Source organism: Ranitomeya variabilis, chromosome 1 (assembly GCF_051348905.1).
Source record: "Ranitomeya variabilis isolate aRanVar5 chromosome 1, aRanVar5.hap1, whole genome shotgun sequence".
In the NCBI taxonomy this organism is placed as follows: Eukaryota; Metazoa; Chordata; class Amphibia; order Anura; family Dendrobatidae; genus Ranitomeya; species Ranitomeya variabilis.
Genome location: NC_135232.1, coordinates 12,822,640 through 12,846,278, shown reverse-complemented (window position 1 = coordinate 12,846,278; position 23,639 = coordinate 12,822,640). Strand labels below are relative to the sequence as shown.

At 45.6% G+C, this 23,639-nt stretch overlaps 1 protein-coding gene across 2 annotated transcripts in view; it reads left to right on the top strand.

The window, feature by feature from the left end:
- LOC143793518 (uncharacterized) overlaps positions 1-21,192 on the top strand; it is an 89,980-nt gene extending 68,788 nt beyond the window's left edge. Inside the window, exons 1-9 of one of the 2 annotated variants that reach the window (XM_077280555.1) lie at positions 18-190; positions 1,870-2,021; positions 2,338-2,517; positions 3,186-3,309; positions 4,390-4,487; positions 4,571-4,643; positions 4,745-4,842; positions 4,968-5,082; positions 18,541-21,191. In XM_077280555.1, the coding sequence (XP_077136670.1) occupies positions 1,944-2,021; positions 2,338-2,517; positions 3,186-3,309; positions 4,390-4,487; positions 4,571-4,643; positions 4,745-4,842; positions 4,968-5,082; positions 18,541-19,865 (2,091 nt within the window). In that variant the 5' untranslated portion in view covers positions 18-190; positions 1,870-1,943 and the 3' untranslated portion in view covers positions 19,866-21,191. Of the gene's footprint in view, positions 1-17; positions 191-1,869; positions 2,022-2,337; positions 2,518-3,185; positions 3,310-4,389; positions 4,488-4,570; positions 4,644-4,744; positions 4,843-4,967; positions 5,083-18,540 lie in introns of those variants that run through there. The other variant, XM_077280554.1, reaches the window with a different exon arrangement.
- Positions 21,193-23,639: the final 2,447 nt, after the last annotated feature.

The window sequence follows — 23,639 nt, the reverse complement described above, 5'->3', positions numbered from 1 at the left end:
CCGCCCCTACATGCCCTGATCACATGACAGTGACGTCATCGCAGGTCCTACAGCTATTTCCTGTGCAGCAGATCCATCCTGGTGTTCTGTGGATGTCTTTTGTTCTCTGGTATCAGCCATTACACGGAATATTCTGTATAGGTGAAACATAAATATATACTGATAACAAGACGTTTTCTGGAAGCTGAAGGTGAGAAGACACTAAAGGGGTTGTGATTTTCTTAAATCCATCGGTTGTGGTTGTTGACATCTTGTAGACTGTGGCTCAGTGGTTAACACTGCAGCACTGGGTCCAGGGTTCAAATCCCACCAAGGACAACATCTGCAAGGAGTCTATGTGCTCCCCGTGTATGCGTGTGTTTCCTCCCACAGTCCAAAGACTGATGGGGAATCTAGATTGTGAGCCGCATCGGGGACAGCGATGATAATGTGTATATGCCATGCATAAAAAATGTGATCGGAGCCTTAGTTACAGGATCCATCGGTCACTGACGTCTTGTAGATGTGATCGGAGCCTTAGTTACAGGATCCATCGGTCGTGGTCGGTGACGTCTTGTAGATGTGATCGGAGCCTTAGTTACAGGATCCATCGGTCGTGGTCGGTGACGTCTTGTAGATGTGATCGGAGCCTTAGTTACAGGATCCATCGGTCGTGGTCGGTGACGTCTTGTAGATGTGATCGGAGCCTTAGTTACAGGATCCATCGGTCGTGGTCGGTGACGTCTTGTAGATGTGATCGGAGCCTTAGTTACAGGATCCATCGGTCGTGGTCGGTGACGTCTTGTAGATGTGATCGGAGCCTTAGTTACAGGATCCATCGGTCGTGGTCGGTGACGTCTTGTAGATGTGATCGGAGCCTTAGTTACAGGATCCATCGGTCGTGGTCGGTGACGTCTTGTAGATGTGATCGGAGCCTTAGTTACAGGATCCATCGGTCGTGGTCGGTGACATCTTGTAGATGTGATCGGAGCCTTAGTTACAGGATCCATCGGTCGTGGTCGGTGACGTCTTGTAGATGTGATCGGGGCCTTAGTTACAGGATCCATCGGTCGTGGTCGGTGACGTCTTGTAGATGTGATCGGAGCCTTAGTTACAGGATCCATCGGTCGTGGTCGGTGATGTCTTGTAGATGTGATCGGAGCCTTAGTTACAGGATCTATCGGTCGTGGTCGGTGATGTCTTGTAGATGTGATCGGAGCCTTAGTTACAGGATCCATCGGTCGTGGTCGGTGATGTCTTGTAGATGTGATCGGAGCCTTAGTTACAGGATCCATCGGTCGTGGTCGGTGACGTCTTGTAGATGTGATCGGAGCCTTAGTTACAGGATCCATCGGTCGTGGTCGGTGACGTCTTGTAGATGTGATCGGAGCCTTAGTTACAGGATCCATCGGTCGTGGTCGGTGACGTCTTGTAGATGTGATCGGAGCCTTAGTTACAGGATCCATCGGTCGTGGTCGGTGACGTCTTGTAGATGTGATCGGAGCCTTAGTTACAGGATCCATCGGTCGTGGTCGGTGACGTCTTGTAGATGTGATCGGAGCCTTAGTTACAGGATCCATCGGTCGTGGTCGGTGACATCTTGTAGATGTGATAGGAGCCTTAGTTACAGGATCCATCGGTCGTGTTCGGTGACGTCTTGTAGATGTGATCGGAGCGTTACTTTGTCATATTCACTTCAGAATAAGTGATAGTAATTCAGAAACCAGGGCTGCAGACTTCCTATATTTTTGGTAACTCTATTAGTCCAGAAAAGTCACCACGTTTTGTCCTCACAATGCCTTTATCTAGCCATATAAATAGAGATATGTGCATTCTAGATCTCACGTTATATTGTCCCTTATATTTTCCATCTTCTCCTTCATCATGAAGACGCCGGCAGGACGAGATCCTCCCTCCAGCTGATCCAGTGTTCATCCCTCCTCCTCCTGAATAACCCACCAAGGATGGACGAGGACAGGGATGAGACCACCAGAAGATTATTCCACTTGGCCCTGGAGATCGTCTCCCTGCTGAGCGGAGAGGTAACTCCTCTACATTTCTATCAGCTTTATTGTGTTCTGTGACAAGTCCGACATCGGGAGGAGGAAATCCAGAATAGAGAGGAGGATTCTTTCCTGTAAGAGCAGTGATTGTGTGGAGCTCTCTGCCCGGAGGAGTTGTCATGGGGATTCCCTATAAGAGCTGTAGAGGGGCCGGGATGTCTGTCCGGAGGGGAATAATATTCCCGGTTATGGCCCCAGATTAGTGGAGACGGTTATTGATCCCGGGATTTCTACTGATTGTCAGATCTGGAGTCGGGAAGGAATCTTCTCCCTAAGTGTCTCTCTCCATACACAGGATTACACAATAGTGAGGAAGACACCGGGGGACGGTGTGACTCCCATCATCCATCTCCAGGAGTCAGGAGGGCGGAGCCCGGGCCCCATCACAGAGCCTCCCCCGCACTCCCTGCTACATGAGAGGAACAAGAAGATCCTGGAGCTCAGCAACAAGATGATTGAGCTGCTGAGCGGAGAGGTGACTGCTGGGACATTATACAGGACTGGAGGATTCTGGGTGATGAGCGGAGAGGTGACTGCTGGGAGATTATACAGGACTGCAGGATTCTGGGTGATGAGCGGAGAGGTGACTGCTGGGACATTATACAGGACTGGAGGATTCTGGGTGATGAGCGGAGAGGTGACTGCTGGGACATTATACAGGACTGGAGGATTCTGGGTGATGAGCGGAGAGGTGACTGCTGGGACATTATACAGCACTGGAGGATTCTGGGGGATGAGCAGAGAGGTGACTGCTGGGACATTATACAGCACTGGAGGATTCTGGGAGATGGGCGGAGAGGTGACTGCTGGGACATTATACAGGACGGCACTGGAGGATTCTGGGTGATGAGCAGAGAGGTGACTGCTGGGACATTATACAGGACTGGAGGATTCTGGGTGATGACCGGAGAGGTGACTGCTGGGACATTATACAGCAGTGGAGGATTCTGGGTGATGAGCGGAGAGGTGACTGCTGGGACATTATACAGGACTGGAGGATTCTGGGTGATGACCGGAGAGGTGACTGCTGGGACATTATACAGCACTGGAGGATTCTGGGAGATGGGCGGAGAGGTGACTGCTGGGACATTATACAGGACAGCACTGGAGGATTCTGGGTGATGACGGTGTCACTGTTGTCAGGTTCCTATAAGGTGTCAGGACGTCGCTGTCTATCTCTCCATGGAGGAGTGGGAGTATCTAGAAGGACACCAGGATCGGTATAAGGACTTCATCATGGAGGAGCTCCGGCCTCTTGTACCAAAAGGTATGAAAAAGTATAGATGTATATTTATATTTACTAAAGCATTTTCTCGCCCGATGCTGAGGTCACCAGCTGGCACTGGCTGCTATGTGCTATGGCTTACAGTATACCGGAAACACATCAGAAGGTCTTCTGTATGCTGGGAACACCCATAGGACCTGCCATGTACCTGGCGCCCCCCACTGTAACGTAAACACTGTGACCCAGTTATCACACGACCTTTGTTAGCGTTGATGGTTGCTCAGACGCCTTTGTACTTGGGGTACATTACCAGAGTTCTAGGCATGTAAAGCCTTCTCCAACGTGTCAGTGGTTTTCATGTCTGGGTGGTCTTCTCACCAGTAAGGAGTCATCGTCTTGTTCCCACAGCTGAGAGGGGTCTGCAAGGCTGCACAGAGAGTGTGACGGACATTCAGGGCAGGAGTGAATCCAAGGGTTGTACGTTCACAACCAGGGATGAATTTCAAAGGGCCCAATTCATCAAGGTCTTTTCCTTAATTTTCTGGTGTAAAACATCTTGAAATGTCATTAAACAATGTTTGCATCTTGAAATTATTAAAAAATGAAGCATCGTTTTGGCGTTTTTACACGAGTATCTCCTCAAAACTGCGTGGAGCCGGGAGGGGGTGTAGCGAGGTTCGCCAAACAAATTCATCTAAATTGTAAGCCACCTTAGTGGTGTGAATTATGCCAGAGATGTACTCTAGTACCTGACTGGACTGACCCTTCTGGCAGTGGCGCGCGGCGGTTGTAAGATGTTTCTTCATTACGACAGGCGTACAAAATGTCCGTCCTAATGAATTTGGCGCCAAAACTTTGTTTACAATTTACTGTATTTAAAAAATCCTGCTGGCCATAGCAGCCTGGTCAATGAGGTCTGCACTTTGGGCAGCTCTGTCACTTCCATCATATCCATGGCCTAAAGATGGAGATTTAGTTAGAATTCTATCATAGATCCATAGTCCTTTACTCCCTGCCTTCACTGTAGACCCTGGTACATGTCGTGAGGACAACAATGTTTTTATTTGGTCCTGATACATAAAAATACACGGCAGGTCATATATTCAGTCTGTGTCTCCACAGATGGATCCAGGAGGAGAAATCCACCAGAGAGATGTCCCCGTCCTCTGTATCCCCAGGACTGTCCAGAGGACAATCACAACATCCCGGAGGACCATCAGGTAGATGACACTGAAGCCTCCACAACATCTGACCATGAAGTGATGGGACCTGAGCTCATCTTACATTTTACTTATCTATTTAGGGTGAAGATCTGTTTGATTTAAAAGTTGTTGTTATCGAAGGAGAGACGATGGATGAATGGGCCGATCAGCAGGGTGAGGAGGGGAGACTGTCATGTTCTGTGGTCACATACTACTACTCCCATCATCTCATCATCATATGATACAATGTATTCCATCACTGTGTGTCTCCACAGATGGATCCAGGAGGAGAAATCCACCAGAGAGATGTCCCCGTCCTCTGTATCCCAAGGACTGTCCGGAGGAGAATCACAACATCCCGGAGGATCATCAGGTAGACGGCGTCGTATATGGGAACAGTAGATACTTTTGGTTCTGCAGTCATCGCTACCATATATTTTGTCCATTTATTATTGATCTGTTCGATTTCTCCAATTTTTTGATGAACTGTTACAACAGGATGGAGAAACAACTCAAATTAAAGTGGAGGATGAGTCGGGAGAAGACGAGCAGATGAGTGAGGATCAGCCGTGTAGGAGTGAGGTGGAGGAGATTCCAGTAGGTTTTACCACAGGTACGTGAGAGGTTTCTTGGTTTGGTTCCATCGTGGAGCCTCGACACAGTTAGACATTGGCCAACTATTATACACTGAGTTATGTGCCGTTCAGGACCGGGGGAGGAGCATTCAGAAGTGACGGCATTTTTAGGAGAAAATACAGAGACAGATTTAGATAATTTAGACAACCAAACAGTCGAGAATCATACTATCAGGTCAGGTGCAGATGTATCAAGCAGTGGAGAAAGTGTATAAACTAGAAACTTGTCTTTTCAGGGTTATACATTTTTACACTTTGTGTGTACTGGACCATTTGTAGGAATACTCTGGTTTCTTTTTCTATGTTTTTCATATTTTTAATTATATAGTAATACAAGATGTTACGTTTTAGGAGACCCCCTTGCATTCCTGTCTCTTGTGTTGGCTTTGATATTTACCCTAGAGTGAGTCTCTAGAAAGTTTTTTTTTTTTATTGTTGCTTATTTTGTGTTAGTATTCATTGGTGGGAAAGGGCAGGAAGTTGATGGGCGGCTCTGTGTCCAGCCGATTGCAGGAAATGAGCAGGTGGCTTGTACCCAGCATCTGCCCCTGACCTGGAAGCCGTCTGCTGGTATGTGGGTGCCGGACCCCACTAATAAGTTACACTAGATCTGGCCGGAGCTGAGATGTGCTGCGGAGGTGACACTGTTAGCTAACACCCTAACCGTAGGATCATGGCTCAGATGGCGGACTCAGAGAGCAGCTGCCAAGTTCTCCATGTGGCTCAGGCTGATCGCATAAGCTTTATACTTTATCTCCTGAGTATTTCTGATCAATCCCTGCTCAATAGCACCACCTACTCATGTCCACAATATGTGGTCTCCACTGGTACCCTTGTCTCCTCAGCCCTTGAATTTTGTAAGCCCTCAGCTCCCATCTTGGATTATCTGTGCTAAAAGGCAATTAAGGGTTAACCCCCCTGCCTCGCTCACTTGTTTCTTTCATCCCCTGGGGCTTTTCACCTTCACTTCCTGCCCCCATAACGTGCAATAAAAATTATTCCAGAGCCCTCAATAATTCCAGAGCCTTGGGTGATTCCGGAACCATGGATGATTAAATAGCCCTTGATGATTCCAGAGCCCTCGATAATTCTGGAGCCCTCGATAATTCCGGAGCCTTGGATCATTCCATAGCCCTGGATGATTCGCAAGCCCTTGATGATTCCAGAGCCCTGGATAATTCCGGAGCCCTCGATATTTCCGGAGCCTTGGATCATTCCATAGCCCTGACTGATTCACAAGCACTTCATGATTGCAGAGCTCTGGATAATTCTGGAGCCCTCAATAATTCCAGAGCCCTCCTCTTTTGCCCCTTGTCTTTAAGCTAAGAGAACTTTATGGTGGAATCGTTCATAAGAAACTTTTATAAGCACAGGATGTGTTGTGAAAAATCTCCTCATAAAATTCAAAGAAAGCCATAAGAAAATCTGTATGACAGAACTGCGCAAAATTACTCAGGTTTTGGTGTAAATTAGGCCAAATTCACATGCAGCATAGATACTGCGTTAATAGAAAACAAAACGGAATATTTGGTCCAGAGACCTTTTGTTTGCAAAAGATCCACTCCAGATCTTTCAGGTTTTGGGGCTGTCACTGGGCAACATTGAGCTTCAGCTCCTCCAAAGATTTCCTATTGGATTCAGGTCTGGAGACTGGCTAGGCCACTCCAGGACCTTGTAATGATTCTTACGGAGCCACTCCTTAGTTACTTTGGCTGTGTTTTTCTGGTCATTGTCTGGAAGACCCAGCCATGACCCATTTTCAATGCTCTAAGTGAGGGAAGGAGATTGTTGGCCAAAATCTCACGATACATGACCCCATCCATCCTTCCTTCCATATAATGCAGTCGTGCTGTCTCCTTTTGTATAAAAGCACCCCCAAAGTATGATGTTTCCTCCACCATGCTTTACTGTTATGACCCCAATGGCGAGGGTCTCAGAGGAACAAGTAAGTCTGCGAAGTACAAAAATCCAGCTCATAGGGCAGTGGTAACTGGGTTGACCATATATCTACTCCTAACGCCAACACTAGAAGTAGCCGGGGAACATGCCTACGTTGGTCGCTAGATGTCTCGCGCCAGCCGGAGGACTAACTACCCCTAGAAGAGGAAAACAAAGACCTCTCTTGCCTCCAGATAATAGACCCCAAAAGTTGGATACAAGCCCCCCACAAATAATAACGGTGAGGTAAGAGGAAATGACAAACACAGAGATGAACTAGGTTTAGCAAAGAGAGGCCCACTTACTAATAGCAGAATGTAGTAAGATAACTTATATGGTCAACGAAAACCCTATCAAAATTCCACACTGGAAATTCAAGAACCCCCGAACCGTCTAACGGCCCGGGGGGAGAACTCCAGCCTCCCTAGAGCTTCCAGCAAGGATAGGATACAGATTATGTACAAGCTGGACAAAAATGCAAACAAAAACAAATAGCAAAAAGCAAGAAAGCAGACTTAGCTTAATCTAGCAGGAACCAGGATCAGTAGACAAGAGCACAACAGATTAGCTCTGATTACAACGTTGCCAGGCATTGAACTGAAGGTCCAGGGAGCTTATATAGCAACACCCCTGAACTAACGGCCCAGGTGAGCATACAAGGGATGACTGACATACCCAGAGTCAAATCACTAGTAACCACTAGAGGGAGCCAAAAAGCAAATTCACAACAGTACCCCCCCTTAGTGAGGGGTCACCGAACCCTCACCAAGACCACCAGGGCGATCAGGATGAGCGGCGTGAAAGGCACGAACCAAATCGGCCGCATGCACATCAGAGGCGACCACCCAGGAATTATCCTCCTGACCATAGCCCTTCCACTTGACCAGGTACTGAAGCCTCCGCCTGGAGAGACGAGAATCTAAGATCTTCTCCACCACGTACTCCAACTCGCCCTCAACCAACACCGGAGCAGGAGGCTCCGCAGAAGGGACCACAGGCACAACGTACCGCCGCAACAAGGACCTATGAAATACGTTGTGAATGGCAAACGACACTGGAAGATCCAGGCGAAAGGATACAGGATTAAGGATTTCCAAAATCTTGTAAGGACCAATGAAGCGAGGCTTAAATTTGGGAGAGGAGACCTTCATAGGAACAAATCGAGAAGACAGCCATACCAAATCCCCAACGCGAAGTCGGGGACCCACACCGCGGCGGCGGTTGGCAAAACGCTGAGCCTTCTCCTGTGACAACTTCAAGTTGTCCACCACATGACTCCAGATCCGCTGCAACCTATCCACCACAGAATCCACCCCAGGACAGTCAGAAGGCTCCACATGTCCCGAGGAAAAACGAGGATGGAAACCAGAGTTGCAGAAAAATGGCGAAACCAAGGTGGCGGAACTAGCCCGATTATTAAGGGCAAATTCAGCCAACGGCAAGAAGGTCACCCAATCATCCTGATCAGAAGAGACAAAACACCTCAAATAAGCCTCCAGAGTCTGATTAGTTCGCTCCGTTTGTCCGTTAGTCTGGGGATGAAAAGCGGACGAAAACGACAAATCAATGCCCATCCTACCACAAAAGGATCGCCAGAACCTGGAAACAAACTGGGATCCTCTGTCCGACACAATATTCTCAGGAATGCCGTGCAAACGAACCACGTTCTGGAAGAACACAGGAACCAGATCAGAAGAGGAGGGCAGCTTAGGTAAAGGAACCAAATGGACCATTTTGGAGAAACGATCACATATCACCCAGATGACAGACATGCCCTGAGACACCGGAAGATCAGAAATGAAATCCATAGAGATGTGTGTCCAAGGTCTCTTCGGGACAGGCAAGGGCAAGAGCAACCCGCTGGCACGAGAACAGCAAGGCTTAGCTCGAGCACAAGTTCCACAGGACTGCACAAATGACCGCACATCCCTTGACAAGGAAGGCCACCAAAAGGACCTGGCCACCAGATCTCTGGTGCCAAAAATTCCCGGGTGCCCTGCCAACACTGAGGAATGAACCTCGGAAATGACTCTGCTGGTCCATTTAGCAGGCACAAACAATCTGTCAGGTGGACAAGAGTCAGGCCTACCAGCCTGAAATCTCTGCAACACACGCCGCAGATCAGGAGAAATAGCTGACAAAATAACTCCTTCCTTAAGAATACCCACAGGTTCAGCGACTCCAGGAGCATCAGGCACAAAGCTCCTAGACAGAGCATCGGCCTTCACATTCTTAGAACCTGGTAAATACGAGACCACAAAGTCAAAACGGGAGAAAAACAATGACCAGCGGGCCTGTCTAGGATTCAGGCGTTTAGCAGACTCGAGATACATCAGATTTTTGTGATCAGTCAAGACCACCACACGATGCTTAGCACCCTCGAGCCAATGACGCCACTCCTCAAATGCCCACTTCATGGCCAACAACTCCCGATTGCCCACATCATAATTTCGCTCTGCCGGCGAAAACTTCCTGGAGAAAAAGGCACAAGGTCTCATAGTAGAGCAACCAGGGCCTCTCTGCGACAAAACGGCCCCTGCCCCAATCTCCGAAGCATCCACCTCCACCTGAAAGGGAAGTGAGGTGTCAGGTTGGCACAAAACAGGCGCCGAAGTAAACCGGCGTTTCAACTCCTGGAAAGCCTCCACGGCAGCAGGAGCCCAGTTAGCTACATCAGAGCCTTTCTTGGTCATATCCGTCAATGGTTTAACAACGCTAGAAAAATTTGCGATAAAACGACGGTAGAAGTTAGCAAAACCCAAGAACTTCTGAAGACTCTTAACTGACGAGGGTTGAGTCCAATCATGAATAGCTCGGACCTTGACTGGGTCCATCTCCACAGCAGAAGGGGAAAAAATGAACCCCAAAAAGGGAACCCTCTGTACACCAAAGAGACACTTTGAGCCTTTAACAAACAAAGAATTTTCACGCAAAATCTTAAAAACCATCCTGACCTGCTCCACATGCGAGTCCCAATCATCAGAAAAAAACAGAATATCATCCAGATAAACAATCAAAAATGTATCCAGATACTTCCGGAAAATGTCATGCATGAAGGACTGAAAAACTGAAGGTGCATTAGAGAGCCCAAATGGCATCACCTAGTACTCAAAATGACCTTCGGGCGTATTGAATGCGGTTTTCCATTCATTGCCTTGCTTAATATGCACAAGGTTGTACGCACCACGAAGGTCCATCCTGGTGAACCACTTGGCACCTTTAATCCGGGCAAACAAGTCTGACAACAGCGGCAAAGGATACTGAAATTTGACAGTGATCTTGTTTAAAAGCCGATAGTCAATACAAGGCCTCAAAGATCCGTCCTTTTTGGCCACAAAAAAGAATCCCGCACCAAGAGGGGAAGAAGAAGGACGGATATGCCCCTTCTCAAGAGACTCCTTGATATATGAACGCATCGCGGTATGTTCAGGTATCGACAAATTAAACAGTCTCCCCTTAGGAAACTTACTGCCAGGAATCAAATCTATTGCACAGTCACATTCCCTATGAGGAGGCAGTGCACTGGACTTAGACTCGCTGAAGACATCCTGATAATCAGACAAATACGCCGGAACTTCCGAAGGCGTAGAAGAAGCAATAGACAAGGGCAGGGAATCTCCATGAATTCCATGGCAGCCCCAACTTGACACCGACATTGCCTTCCAGTCCAAGACTGGATTATGGGTCTGTAACCATGGCAAACCCAAAACAACCAAATCATGCATCTTATGCAGAACAAGAAAACGTATCACCTCCCGATGTTCGGGAGTCATGCACATGGTAACCTGTGTCCAAAACTGCGGTTTATTTTTTGCCAAAGGCGTAGCATCAATACCCCTAAGAGGGATAGGATTTTCTAATGGCTCCAGAACAAAACCGCAGCGCTTGGCAAATGACAGATCCATCAGACTCAGGGCAGCACCTGAGTCTACAAACGCCATGACAGGATACGATGACAGTGAGCAAATCAAAGTTACAGACAGAATAAATTTAGGTTGCAAATTACCAATGGCGACAGGACTAACAACCCTAGTAAGACGTTTAGAGCATGCTGAGATAACATGTGTAGAATCACCACAGTAGTAACACAAGCCATTCTGGCGTCTATGAATTTTCCGCTCATTTCTAGTCAGGATTCTATCACATTGCATTAAATCAGGTGTCTGTTCAGACAACACCATGAGGGAATTTGCGTTTTTGCGCTCCCGCAACCGCCGGTCAATTTGAATTGCCAGGGCCATGGAATCATTCAGACCTGTGGGAATGGGAAAACCCACCATCGCATTCTTAATGGCTTCAGAAAGGCCATTTCTGAAATTTGCAGCCAATGCACACTCGTTCCACTGGGTCAGCACGGACCATTTCCGAAATTTTTGGCAATACACTTCAGCCTCGTCCTGGCCCTGAGACATAGCCAGCAAGGCTTTTTCTGCCTGAATCTCAAGATTGGGTTCCTAATAAAGCAAACCGAGCGCCAGAAAAAACGCATCAATATCAGCCAATGCCGGATCTCCTGGCGCCAGCGAGAAGGCCCAATCCTGAGGGTCGCCCCGTAAAAAAGAAATAACAATTTTCACTTGCTGAGCGGAGTCTCCAGATGAACAGGGTCTCAGGGACAAAAACAATTTACAATTATTCCTGAAATTTCTAAATTTAAATCGGTCTCCGGAAAACAGTTCAGGAATCGGTATCTTAGGTTCTGACATAGGATTTCTGATAACATAATCTTGTATGCCCTGCACACGAGCAGTAAGCTGGTCCACACCTGTAATCAAGGTCTGGACATTCATGTCTGCAGCAAACACAAGCCACTCAGAGGTAAAGGGGAAAAGAAAAAAAAAAATGAGAAAAAGAAAAAAAAACTCAGAATTTTCTTTCTTATAATCCCGCTTCTGCAATGCATTTAACATTCAATACTGGCCTGGCAAACTGTTATGACCCCAATGGCGAGGGTCTCAGAGATATCAGCAAGTCTGCAAAGTACAAAAATCCAGCTCATAGGGCAGTGGTAACTGGGTTGACCATATATCTACTCCTAACGCCAACACTAGAAGTAGCCGGGGAACATGCCTACGTTGGTCGCTAGATGTCTCGCGCCAGCCGGAGGACTAACTACCCCTAGAAGAGGAAAACAAAGACCTCTCTTGCCTCCAGATAATAGACCCCAAAAGTTGGATACAAGCCCCCCACAAATAATAACGGTGAGGTAAGAGGAAATGACAAACACAGAGATGAACTAGGTTTAGCAAAGAGAGGCCCACTTACTAATAGCAGAATGTAGTAAGATAACTTATATGGTCAACGAAAACCCTATCAAAATTCCACACTGGAAATTCAAGAACCCCCGAACCGTCTAACGGCCCGGGGGGAGAACTCCAGCCTCCCTAGAGCTTCCAGCAAGGTTAGGATACAGATTATGTACAAACTGGACAAAAATGCAAACAAAAACAAATAGCAAAAAGCAAGAAAGCAGACTTAGCTTAATTTAGCAGGAACCAGGATCAGTAGACAAGAGCACAACAGATTAGCTCTGATTACAACGTTGCCAGGCATTGAACTGAAGGTCCAGGGAGCTTATATAGCAACACCCCTGAACTAACGGCCCAGGTGAGCATACAAGGGATGACTGACATACCCAGAGTCAAATCACTAGTAACCACTAGAGGGAGCCAAAAAGCAAATTCACAACACTTTACAGTTGGGATGGTGTTCTTGGGGTTGTACTTATCCTTCTTTTTCCTCCAAACACGGCGAGTGGAGTTGAAACTAGAAAGCTCTATTTTGTCTCATCTGACCACATGACCTTCTCCCATGCCTCCACTGGATCATCCAGATGGTCATTGGTCATGTTTAACCCCTTTACCCCCAAGGGTGGTTTGCACGTTAATGACCGGGCCAATTTTTACAATTCTGACCACTGTCCCTTTATGAGGTTATAACTCTGGAACGCTTCAACGGATCCCAGTGATTTTGACAATGTTTTCTCGTGACATATTGTACTTCATGATAGTGGTAAAATTTATTTGATATTACCTGCGTTTATTTGTGAAAAAAAATGGAAATTTGGCGAAAATTTTGAAAATTTCGCAATTTTCCAAATTTGAATTTTTATGCCCTTAAATCACAGAGTTATGTCACACAAAATACTTAATGAGTAACATTTCCCACATGTTTACTTTACATCAGCACAATTTTAGAACCAAAGTTTTTTTTTTTGTTAGGGAGTTTTAAGGGTTAAAAGTTGACCAGCAATTTCTCATTTTTACAACACCAATTTTTTTTTAGGGATTACATCACATTTGAAGTCACTTTGAGGGGTCTATATGATAGAAAATGCCCAAGTGTGACACCATTCTAAAAACTGCACCCCTCCAGGTGCTCAAAACCACATTCAAGAAGTTTATTAACCCTTCAGGTGTTTCACAGGAATTATTGGAATGTTTAAGAAAAACCGAACTTTTAACTTTTTTTCACAAAAAATTTACTTTAGCTCCAATTTGTTTTATTGTACTAAGAGTAACAGGAGAAATTGGACCACAAAGGTTGTCGTACAATTTGTTCTGAGTATGCTGCTACCCCATATGTGGGGGTAAACAACTGTTTGGGCGCATGGCAGAGCTCAGAAGGGAAGGAGCGCCATTTGACTTTTCAATGCAAAATTGACTGGAATTGAGATAGGACGCCATGTCGCGTTTGGAGAGCCCCTGATGTGCCTAAACATTGAAACACCCCACAAATGACACCATTTTGGAAAGTAGACCCCATAAGGAACTTATCTAGATGTGTGGTGAGCACTTTGACCCACCAAGTGCTTCACAGAAGTTTATAATGTAGAGCTGTAATAATAAAAAATCATATTTTTTCACAAAAATGATCTTTTCGTCCCCAATTTTTTATTTTACCAAGGGTAACAGAAGAAAATGGACCCCAAAAGTTGTGCAATTTGTCCTGAGTATGCTGATACCCCATATGTGGGGGTAAACCACTGTTTGGGCACATGGCAGGGCTCGGAAGGGAAGGAGCGCTGTTTGACTTTTCAATGCAAAATTGACTGGACTTGAGATGGGACGCCATGTTGCGTTTGGAGAGCCCCTCATGTGCCTAAACACTGAAACCCCCCACAAATGATACCATTTTGGAAACTAGACCCCCTAAAGAACTTATCCAGATGTGTAGTGAGCACTTTGAGCCCCCAAGGGTTTCACTACAGTTTATAACGAAGAGCCGTGAAAATAAAAAATCATATGTTTTTCCACAGAAATTATTTTTTATCCCCCAGTTTTGTATTTTCCCAAGGGTAACAGGAGAAATTGGACACCAAACGTTGTTGTCCAATTTGTCCTGAGTACGCCGATACCCAATATGTGGGGGAACCACCGTTTGGGCGCATGGCAGAGCTCGGAAGGGAAGGAGCTTCGTTTGGAATGCAGACTTAGATGGATTGGTCTGCAGGTGTTACGTTGCATTTGTAGAGCCCCTGATGTACCTTAACAGTAGAAACCCCCCACAAGTGACCCCATATTGGAAACTAGACCCCCCAAGGAACATATCTAGATGTGTTGTGAGAACTTTGAACCCCCAAGTGTTTCACTACAGTTTATAACAAAGAGCCGTGAAAATAAAAAATCCTTTTTTTTTTCCACACAAATTATATTTTAGCCCCCGGTTTTGTATTTTCCCAAGGGTAACAGTTGAAATTGGACCCCAAAAGTTGCTGTCCAATTTGTCCTGAGTACACTGATACCCCATATGTTGGGGTAAACCCCTGTTTGGGCGTACGGGAGAGCTCTGAAGGGAAGGAGCACTGTTTTACTTTTTCAACGCAGAATTGGCTGGAATTGAGATCGGACGCCATGTCGCATTTGGAGAGCCCCTAATGTGCCTAAACAGTGGAAACCCCCAATTCTAACTGAAACCATAACCCAAACACACCCGTAACCCTAATCCCAACCCTAACCACACCCCTAACCCTAATCCCAACTCTAATCCCAACCGTAAATGTAATCCAAACCCTAACTTTAGCCCCAACCCTAACTTTAGCCCCAACTCTTACTGTAGCCATTACCCTAACTTTAGCCCCTACCCTAACTTAAAGGGCCACTGTCACCCCCTCCAGCCGTTATAAACTAAAAGAGCCACCTTGTGCAGCAGTAATGCTGCAGTCTAACAAGGTGGCTGTTTTAGTTTTTGATTCCGTTATTCCCTCAATAAAGCGTTTTAAAATTTGCCCTAACTACCTGTCTGCAGACCTGTAGGCGGTCCGAAGCCTCCTCTGTGAATCTCCCAACGGCCGTCACTCTTCTCTTCTGGGGATGTGGTTGCCGCCCCCTTCGCGCTGTTTCTTCTTAAATCCGGCGCCTGTGCTGTGCGTGCCTGCCTGGGACAGGCGCAGTCTTCATTGTCCGTCATAGGTCAGATGCAGGGTGCCTGACTGCGCCTGTGCGGGTAGTGCGGCCACCCTGTTGCTGAATCCCCGCCCCGCACTGTGTTATTCATTATGCACAGTGCAGGGCTGGGGTTCCTGGGCATGCGCACTGCGCTGTTCAGACGCTCCCCCAGCTCCGACGCTCCTCCGCCTTCCAGCGTTTGTTATTTGCGGCTGCTTCATTCCAAACGCTGGCAAGGAAACCTGTATATTACGGCAACGCTGGAAGGCGGGGGACCGGGGGAGCGTCTGAACAGCGCAGTGCGCATGCCCAGGAACCCCAGCCCCGCACTGTGCTTAATGAATAACACAGTGCAGGGCGGGGATTCAGCAACAGGGTGGCCGCACTGCCCGCACAGATGCAGTCAGGCACCCTGCATCTGACCTATGACGGACAATGAAGACTGCGCCTGTCCCAGGCAGGCACGCACAGCGCAGGCGCCGGATTTAAGAAGAAACAGCGCGAAGGGGCGGCGACCACATCCCCAGAAGAGAAGAGTGACGGCCGTTGGGAGATTCACAGAGGAGGCTTCGGACCGCCTCCAGGTCTGCAGACAGGTAGTTAGGGCAAATTTTAAAACGCTTTATTGAGGGAATAACGGAATCAAAAACTAAAAGAGCCACCTTGTTAGACTGCAGCATTACTGCTGCACAAGGTGGCTCTTTTAGTTTATAACGGCTGGAGGGGGTGACAGTGGCCCTTTAAGCCCCAACCCTAACCCTAATGGGAAAATGGAAATAAATACATTTTTTACAATTTTATTATTTTTCCCTAACTAAGGGGGTGATGAAGGGGGGTTTGATTTACTTTTATAGCGAGTTTTTTTGGCGGATTTTTATGATTGGCAGCCGTCACACACTAAAAGACACTTTTTATTAATAGTTTTTTCTCCACATTTTGAGAGCTATAATTTTTCCATATTTTGCTCCACAGAGTCATGTGAGATCTTGTTTTTTGCGGGACGAGTTGACGTTTTTATTGGTAACATTTTCAGGCACGTGACATTTTTTGATCGCTTTTTATTCTGATTTTTGTGAGGTAGAATGAACAAACACCAGCTATTCATGAATTTCTTTTTGGGGAGGCGTTTATACCGTTCCACGTTTGGTAAAATGGATAAAGCAGTTTTATTCTTCGGGTCAGTACAATTACAGCGATATCTCATTTATATTTTTTTTATGTTTTGGCGCTTTTATACGATTAAAACTATTTTATAGAAAAAATAATTATTTTTGCATTGCTTTATTCTGAGGACTATAACTTTTTTATTTTTTTGCTGACGATGTTGTATCGTGGCTTGTTTTTTGCAGGACAAGATGACGTTTTCAGCGGTACCATGGTTATTTATATCCGTCTTTTTGATCCCGTGTTATTCCACTTTTTGTTCGGCGGTATGATAATAAAGCGTTGTTTTTTTGCCTCGTTTTTTTTTTTTTACGGTGTTCACTGAAGGGGTTAACTAGTATGATAGTTTTATAGGTCAGGTTACGGACGCGGCGATACTAAATACGTGTACTTTTATTGTTTTTTTTTTTATTTAGATAAAGAAATGTATTTATTGGAACAATATATATATTTTTTTCTTTAGGATTTTTTTTTTTTTTACACATGTAAATATTTTTTTTTTTACTTTTTCACATTGCCCCAGGGGAAGACATCACTATATATTATCAGACTTTGCAATGCACTGTGTCAGATCAGCGATCACACAGGCAGTGCAGGGAGGATTCCCGGCGCTTGCTCTGAGCAGGCGCTTGCAAGCCACCTCCCTGCAGGACCCGGAAGGCCCCCCGCGGCCATTTTGGATCCGGGCCTGCAGGGTCTCCGGGAAGCGTTGCTCCGAGGGTCTCAGGGAAGCATGCAGGGAGCACCCTCCCTGCGCTATGCTTCCCTGTGTCGCTGGAACGCTGCAATCATCTTTGATCGCAGCGTTCCGGGGGTTATTGTGCCAGGCGCGGGCCGTAACCACTCCTGGCACATCGTGCCTGATGTCAGCTGCGATAGTCAGCTGACACCCGGCCACAATTGGCCGCGCTCCTCCCGTGAGCACGGCTGATCGCGCTGGACGTACTATTCCGTCCATGGGAAGTAGGGCCCACCCCACATGGATGGAATAGTACGTCCAATGGTAGAAAAGGGTTAAACAGTCCCGGACATGTGATGGTGTGAGCTGGGGGACCTTGTGTGTCCTGCAGGATTTTAATCCATAAAAGCGGAGTGTGTTACTAACGTTAATGTTTGAGACTCTGGTCCTAGCTCTCTTCATGTCATTGACCAGGTGAACTTTAGTTCTGGGCTGATTCCTGACCTTACTCCAGAATCATCATTACCCCACGAGGCGAGGTCTTGCATGGAGCCCCAGATCGAGGGAGGAAGATCGAAAGTCATCTTGTGTTTCTTCCCTTTTCTAATAATTGTGCCAACAGTTGTTGCCTCTCACCAAGCTGCTTGCCTATTGTCCTGTAGCCCATGCCAGCCTTGTACAGGCCTACAATTTGGTCCCTGGGGTCCTTAGACAGCTCTTTGGTATTGGCCATGGTGGAGAGGTTGGAGTATGATTGAGTGTGTGGACAGGTGTCTTTTATACAGGTAATGAGGTCAAACAGGTGCAATTAATACAGGTAATGAGTGCAGAGTAGGAGGCTTCTTACAGAAAAACTAACAGGTCGGAATTCCCGCTGATTCATCGGCGATCAAATACTTAATTAAATTGCATTTTAATGCATTAAATATGGAAAAATCATACAATGTGATTTTGTGGATTTTTTTGAGATTCTGTCTCTCACAGGTGAAGTGTACCTACGATAAAAATTAGAGACCTCTCCATTTTTTGTAGGTGGGAAAACTTGCAAAATTGGCAGAGTATCAAATACTTATTTTCCCCAATATATTATTTAAATTAAAAAAAGTAATAAGGCAAGAACTTCTTTGTTATGGCAGGTTTAATTTCTGACTTTGATTCAGAATTCTGAGTCCAAAACTGCACATATTATCTAACAGTCTAATAGAAATGTTGTGAATGATTACTTTGTGATTTGAGATGAAAACTTAAATCTGTTTCTCTCATAACAGAAAATCACAGTCAGAATCCCGAAGGAACATTCATGTTTTTACTAAATTATAAAGTAGACAATGAAGATATCAAGCAGCGCGCTGCAGAAGAAAATCTCATTACCCGTAACGTAAATTCAGGACTTTACAATACAAATCTATTATACAATCCTCCGAATCACAAGGAACTTTCTGCTGCCCAATTTCAGATTGTTACCACAAGTATGGGTCTAAAAGAAGGGAAAAGGTTTCAATGTGGTGAATGTGGCAAACAGTTTACTAAAAGCTCCGGTCTTTTTACACACAGAAAATTTCACACTTGGAAGAAGCCATACGCCTGCTCAGAATGTGGGAAGTGGTTTACAGATAAAGCAAATCTTGTTATACATGAGAGAAGTCACACAGGAGAGAAGCCGTATTCATGTACAGAATGTGGAAGGGGCTTTACAAGCAAATCAAGTCTTGTTAGACATGAGAGAGTTCATACAGGAGAGAAACCGTACTCTTGTTCAGTATGTGGGAAATGTTTTGCACATAGATCAGATCTTATTAAACATCAGAGAAGTCATACGGGAGAGAAGCCGTATTCATGTTCAGAATGTGGGAAATGTTTTACAGATAAATCAAGTCTTGTTAAACATTTGAAAAGTCACACGGGAGAGAAGCCATTTTCATGTTTAGAGTGTGGGAAATGTTTTCTCACTAAAGCCAAACTAAGGGATCATCATCGAAATCACACAGGAGAGAGGCCATTTTCATGTTTACTATGTGGGAAGGGCTTTACAGATAAATCAAGTTTTGTCAGACATGAAAGAGGTCACACAGGGGAGAAACCATTTTCATGTTCACAATGTGGGAAGTCCTTCACAGATAAATCAAGTCTGGTTAGACATGAGAGAAATCACACAGGAGAGAAGCCGTATTCTTGTTCAGAATGTGGAAAATGTTTTACACATCAGTCAGATCTCATTAAACATCTCAGAATTCACACAGGGGAGAAGCCATATACATGTTCAGATTGTGGGAAGTGCTTTACAGATAAATCATATCTTGTTAAACATGAGAGAATTCACACAGGGGAGAGGCCATATTCATGTTCAGAATGTGAAAAATGTTTTAAAAACCAATCAGACGTCATTAAACATCAAAAAATTCACACAGGAGAGAAGCCATATTCATGTTCGGAATGTGGGAAATGCTTTACAGATAAATCATATATTCTTAAACATGAGAGAATTCACACAGGGGAGAAGCCATATTCATGTTCAGAATGTGATAAATGTTTTACACATCAATCCGATCTTGCTAAACATCAGAAAATTCACCCAGGAAAGAAGCCGTGTTAATGTTCAGATTATAGGAAATGTTTTATCACTTAAAAAAAAACTGAACAGGAAAACAAACAAATTAAAGTCACAGTAATTTATTGAAAGCAGATTTGTACACAAACATTTGTTATATGTATTGCTACATTAAAAAAGTTTAAATTAGATTCTGGAGCTCAGAATTGATGGAAATATGGTGATTTTTTTTCACGCAGCATACGCTGCCCTAAAAACATGATGTTCTTCTAAAAATAAAGGTTTATATTAAGAGCATATACATGTAGCATCACAGTAATTGTACTCGCCTACAAAATATGCCACATGGGGAACTCCGCAAAAAAAAAAATCCTGTTTTTGTCTAGCCTATACCCAAAGGGAAAAAAACAGCAAAATCTTATGTGCAAATGTGGACAATAACTCATCCTATGAAAAATAAGTCTTCACAAAATAAAAATATTCTGGTTCGCAGAATCTGGCATCATAAAAATGTGTTGGTTTTTTAAGAAAGTGTTTTGTTATGTAAATCTATAAAAAGTGTTTAAAAAATATAAAAATGTTGATATTGTCGTAATGATATATGTCTGCAGAATAAAGTGATCATCTTTAGTACCTCAACATTGTAGCGACGCTGCCGGCATCCCTGTGAAATGGAGGCCAGGGGGGTAGTCTTGGCTGAGGATGGCAGTACTGGCTCACCCTGGCCCTCCGTCTCATAAACATATTGTCCCTTCGTGGTGGCCTTGATGGTCCACTTACTTGTGTATCAGAGTCCACCTTGGTCTGCTGGAGCTTCGTTCCTTTAAGCACCACGTAATAACAGGCAGAGTCTGCATCCAGTTCCAACAAAACAACTTTACTCAGTTCTTTACACAACTCTTCCAGTTTAGTCACAGAGATAACACAAGATCCTTCACAGACTATAACTTTTCCTTTTCCTGTGCTGTCCCTCACTCCTCCAGGAATATCGCAGGGCTGTACCGTCGCCTTCGGTACCGCAGCTTCCTGACTGGCCAGCCCAACCCTCTTCAGGAGTTCTCCGTCCGTTTCGCCCTGGACATTTAGGATAGTTCCCACAAAATTAGCTGCTATCATCTTGATGCTGCCCGGTATCCCTCCACCACTGTGTGAATATCAGCCCATAGGCCATGGACGGCTGGGCTCCCAGCTTGAAAACTGCAGAACACAACTGCCCTGTCCTGGCTCTCCACCTTCTCTGACTAACTCCAGGAAGCTCCCCCAGCTTACACCCAGATGGTCCCTCCTAATTACCTAACTCCTATTGGTCTATCTTATCCTATTATGCCCCCCCTCTAGTGAGCTAATCTAAATACTACACTTTCCCTGCATTTATACAATACGAGGAATATATGTACATTACATTAGACATTATAGCAGCATTAACACCTCCCCCAATAAAGGTAATCAGGGAAAAAGAGGATCCATTCAAATAATTTAAAATAATCAGTATTTATTTCCAAATATTAAAACAGATTTAAAAATTTAAGCAGGACTAACATAAAGTGACACATACAAATCAAAAACATCATATGAAATTAATCCAAGTGGACATAAGCTCATAGGTATAATGAAATATATCACTCATGGTCCTTCTTAGTGTGTCTAGGTACCGCCCATGGTTTCCATATAAAGTGCATGTGCCAAACAAATAACAGGGCTTTTTGTGCCTTACGCTATACCAAAGCAGAGAGATTGCGCTCACTGAATAGGACAGAAGTGAAACAAAGTATTTATGAATACTTACATAAAGTGCCTAGGAGCTAATAAGGTAGATTGATTAAGTGTCACCACCCCGACGACGCCGTTTCACCAGATGCTTCTTCAAAAAGGGGGCCAGTATCCAAGACCTGTGCATCTGAAAGTGTGCTTATCTGGGTATTCCGTGTATACGTACTGCCCTATCAGTCTCCAAATCAGCCCTGTCTGAGACTCTGTGGCAGTAAGGGTACCGTCACACTAAGCGACGCTGCAGCGATACAGACAACGATGCTGATCGCTGCAGCGTCGCTGTTTGGTCGCTGGAGAGCTGTCACACAGACCGCTCTCCAGCGACCAACGATGCCGAGGTCCCCGGGTAACCAGGGTAAACATCGGGTTGCTAAGCGCAGGGCCACGCTTAGTAACCCGATGTTTACCCTGGTTGCCAGTGTAAAATGTAAAAAAACAAACAGTACATATTCACCTTCGCGTCCCCCGGCGTCGGCTTCCCTGCACTGACTGAGTGCCGGCCCTAACAGCAGAGCGGTGACGTCACCTGTTATGACCCCAATGGCGAGGGTCTCAGAGATATCAGCAAGTCTGCGAAGTACAAAAATCCAGCTCATAGGGCAGTGGTAACTGGGTTGACCATATATCTACTCCTAACGCCAACACTAGAAGTAGCCGGGGAACATGCCTACGTTGGTCGCTAGATGTCTCGCGCCAGCCGGAGGACTAACTACCCCTAGAAGAGGAAAACAAAGACCTCTCTTGCCTCCAGAGAATAGACCCCAAAAGTTGGATACAAGCCCCCCACAAATAATAACGGTGAGGTAAGAGGAAATGACAAACACAGAGATGAATTAGGTTTAGCAAAGAGAGGCCCACTCACTAATAGCAGAATCTAGTAAGATAACTTATATGGTCAACAAAAACCCTACAAAAATCCACACTGGAGATTCAAGAACCCCCGAACCGTCTAACGGCCCGGGGGGAGAACTCCAGCCTCCCTAGAGCTTCCAGCAAGGATAGGATACAGATTATGTACAAGCTGGACAAAAATGCAAACAAAAACAATAGCAAAAAGCAAGAAAGCAGACTTAGCTTAATCAAGCAGGAACCAGGATCAGTAGACAAGAGCACTACAGATTAGCTCTGATATCAACGTTGCCAGGCATTGAACTGAAGGTCCAGGGAGCTAATATAGCAACACCCCTGACCTAACGACCCAGGTGAGCATACAAGGGATGATAGACATACCCAGAGTAAAAACACTAGTAGCCACTAGAGGGAGCCAAAAGGTAAAATCACAACAGTACCCCCCCCTTAGTGAGGGGTCACCGAACCCTCACCAAGACCACCAGGGCGATCAGGATGAGCGGCGTGAAAGTCGCGAACTAAATCGGCCGCATGCACATCAGAGGCGACCACCCAGGAGTTATCCTCCTGACCATAGCCCTTCCACTTGACCAGGTACTGAAGCCTCCGCCTGGAGAGACGAGAATCTAAGATCTTCTCCACCACATACTCCAACTCGCCCTCAACCAACACCGGAGCAGGAGGCTCAGCAGAAGGAACCACAGGCACAACGTACCGCCGCAACAAGGACCTATGAAATACGTTGTGAATGGCAAACGACACCGGAAGATCCAGGCGAAAGGATACAGGATTAAGGATCTCCAATATCTTGTAAGGACCAATGAATCGAGGCTTAAATTTGGGAGAGGAGACCTTCATAGGAACAAATCGAGAAGACAGCCATACCAAATCCCCAACACGAAGTCGGGGACCCACACCGCGGCGGCGATTGGCAAAACGCTGAGCCTTCTCCTGTGACAACTTCAAGTTGTCCACCACATGATTCCAGATCCGCTGCAACCTATCCACCACAGAATCCACTCCAGGACAGTCAGAAGGCTCCACATGTCCCGAGGAAAAACGAGGATGGAAACCGGAGTTGCAGAAAAATGGCGAAACCAAGGTGGCAGAACTAGCCCGATTATTAAGGGCAAATTCAGCCAACGGCAAGAAGGTCACCCAATCATCCTGATCAGAAGAGACAAAACACCTCAAATACGC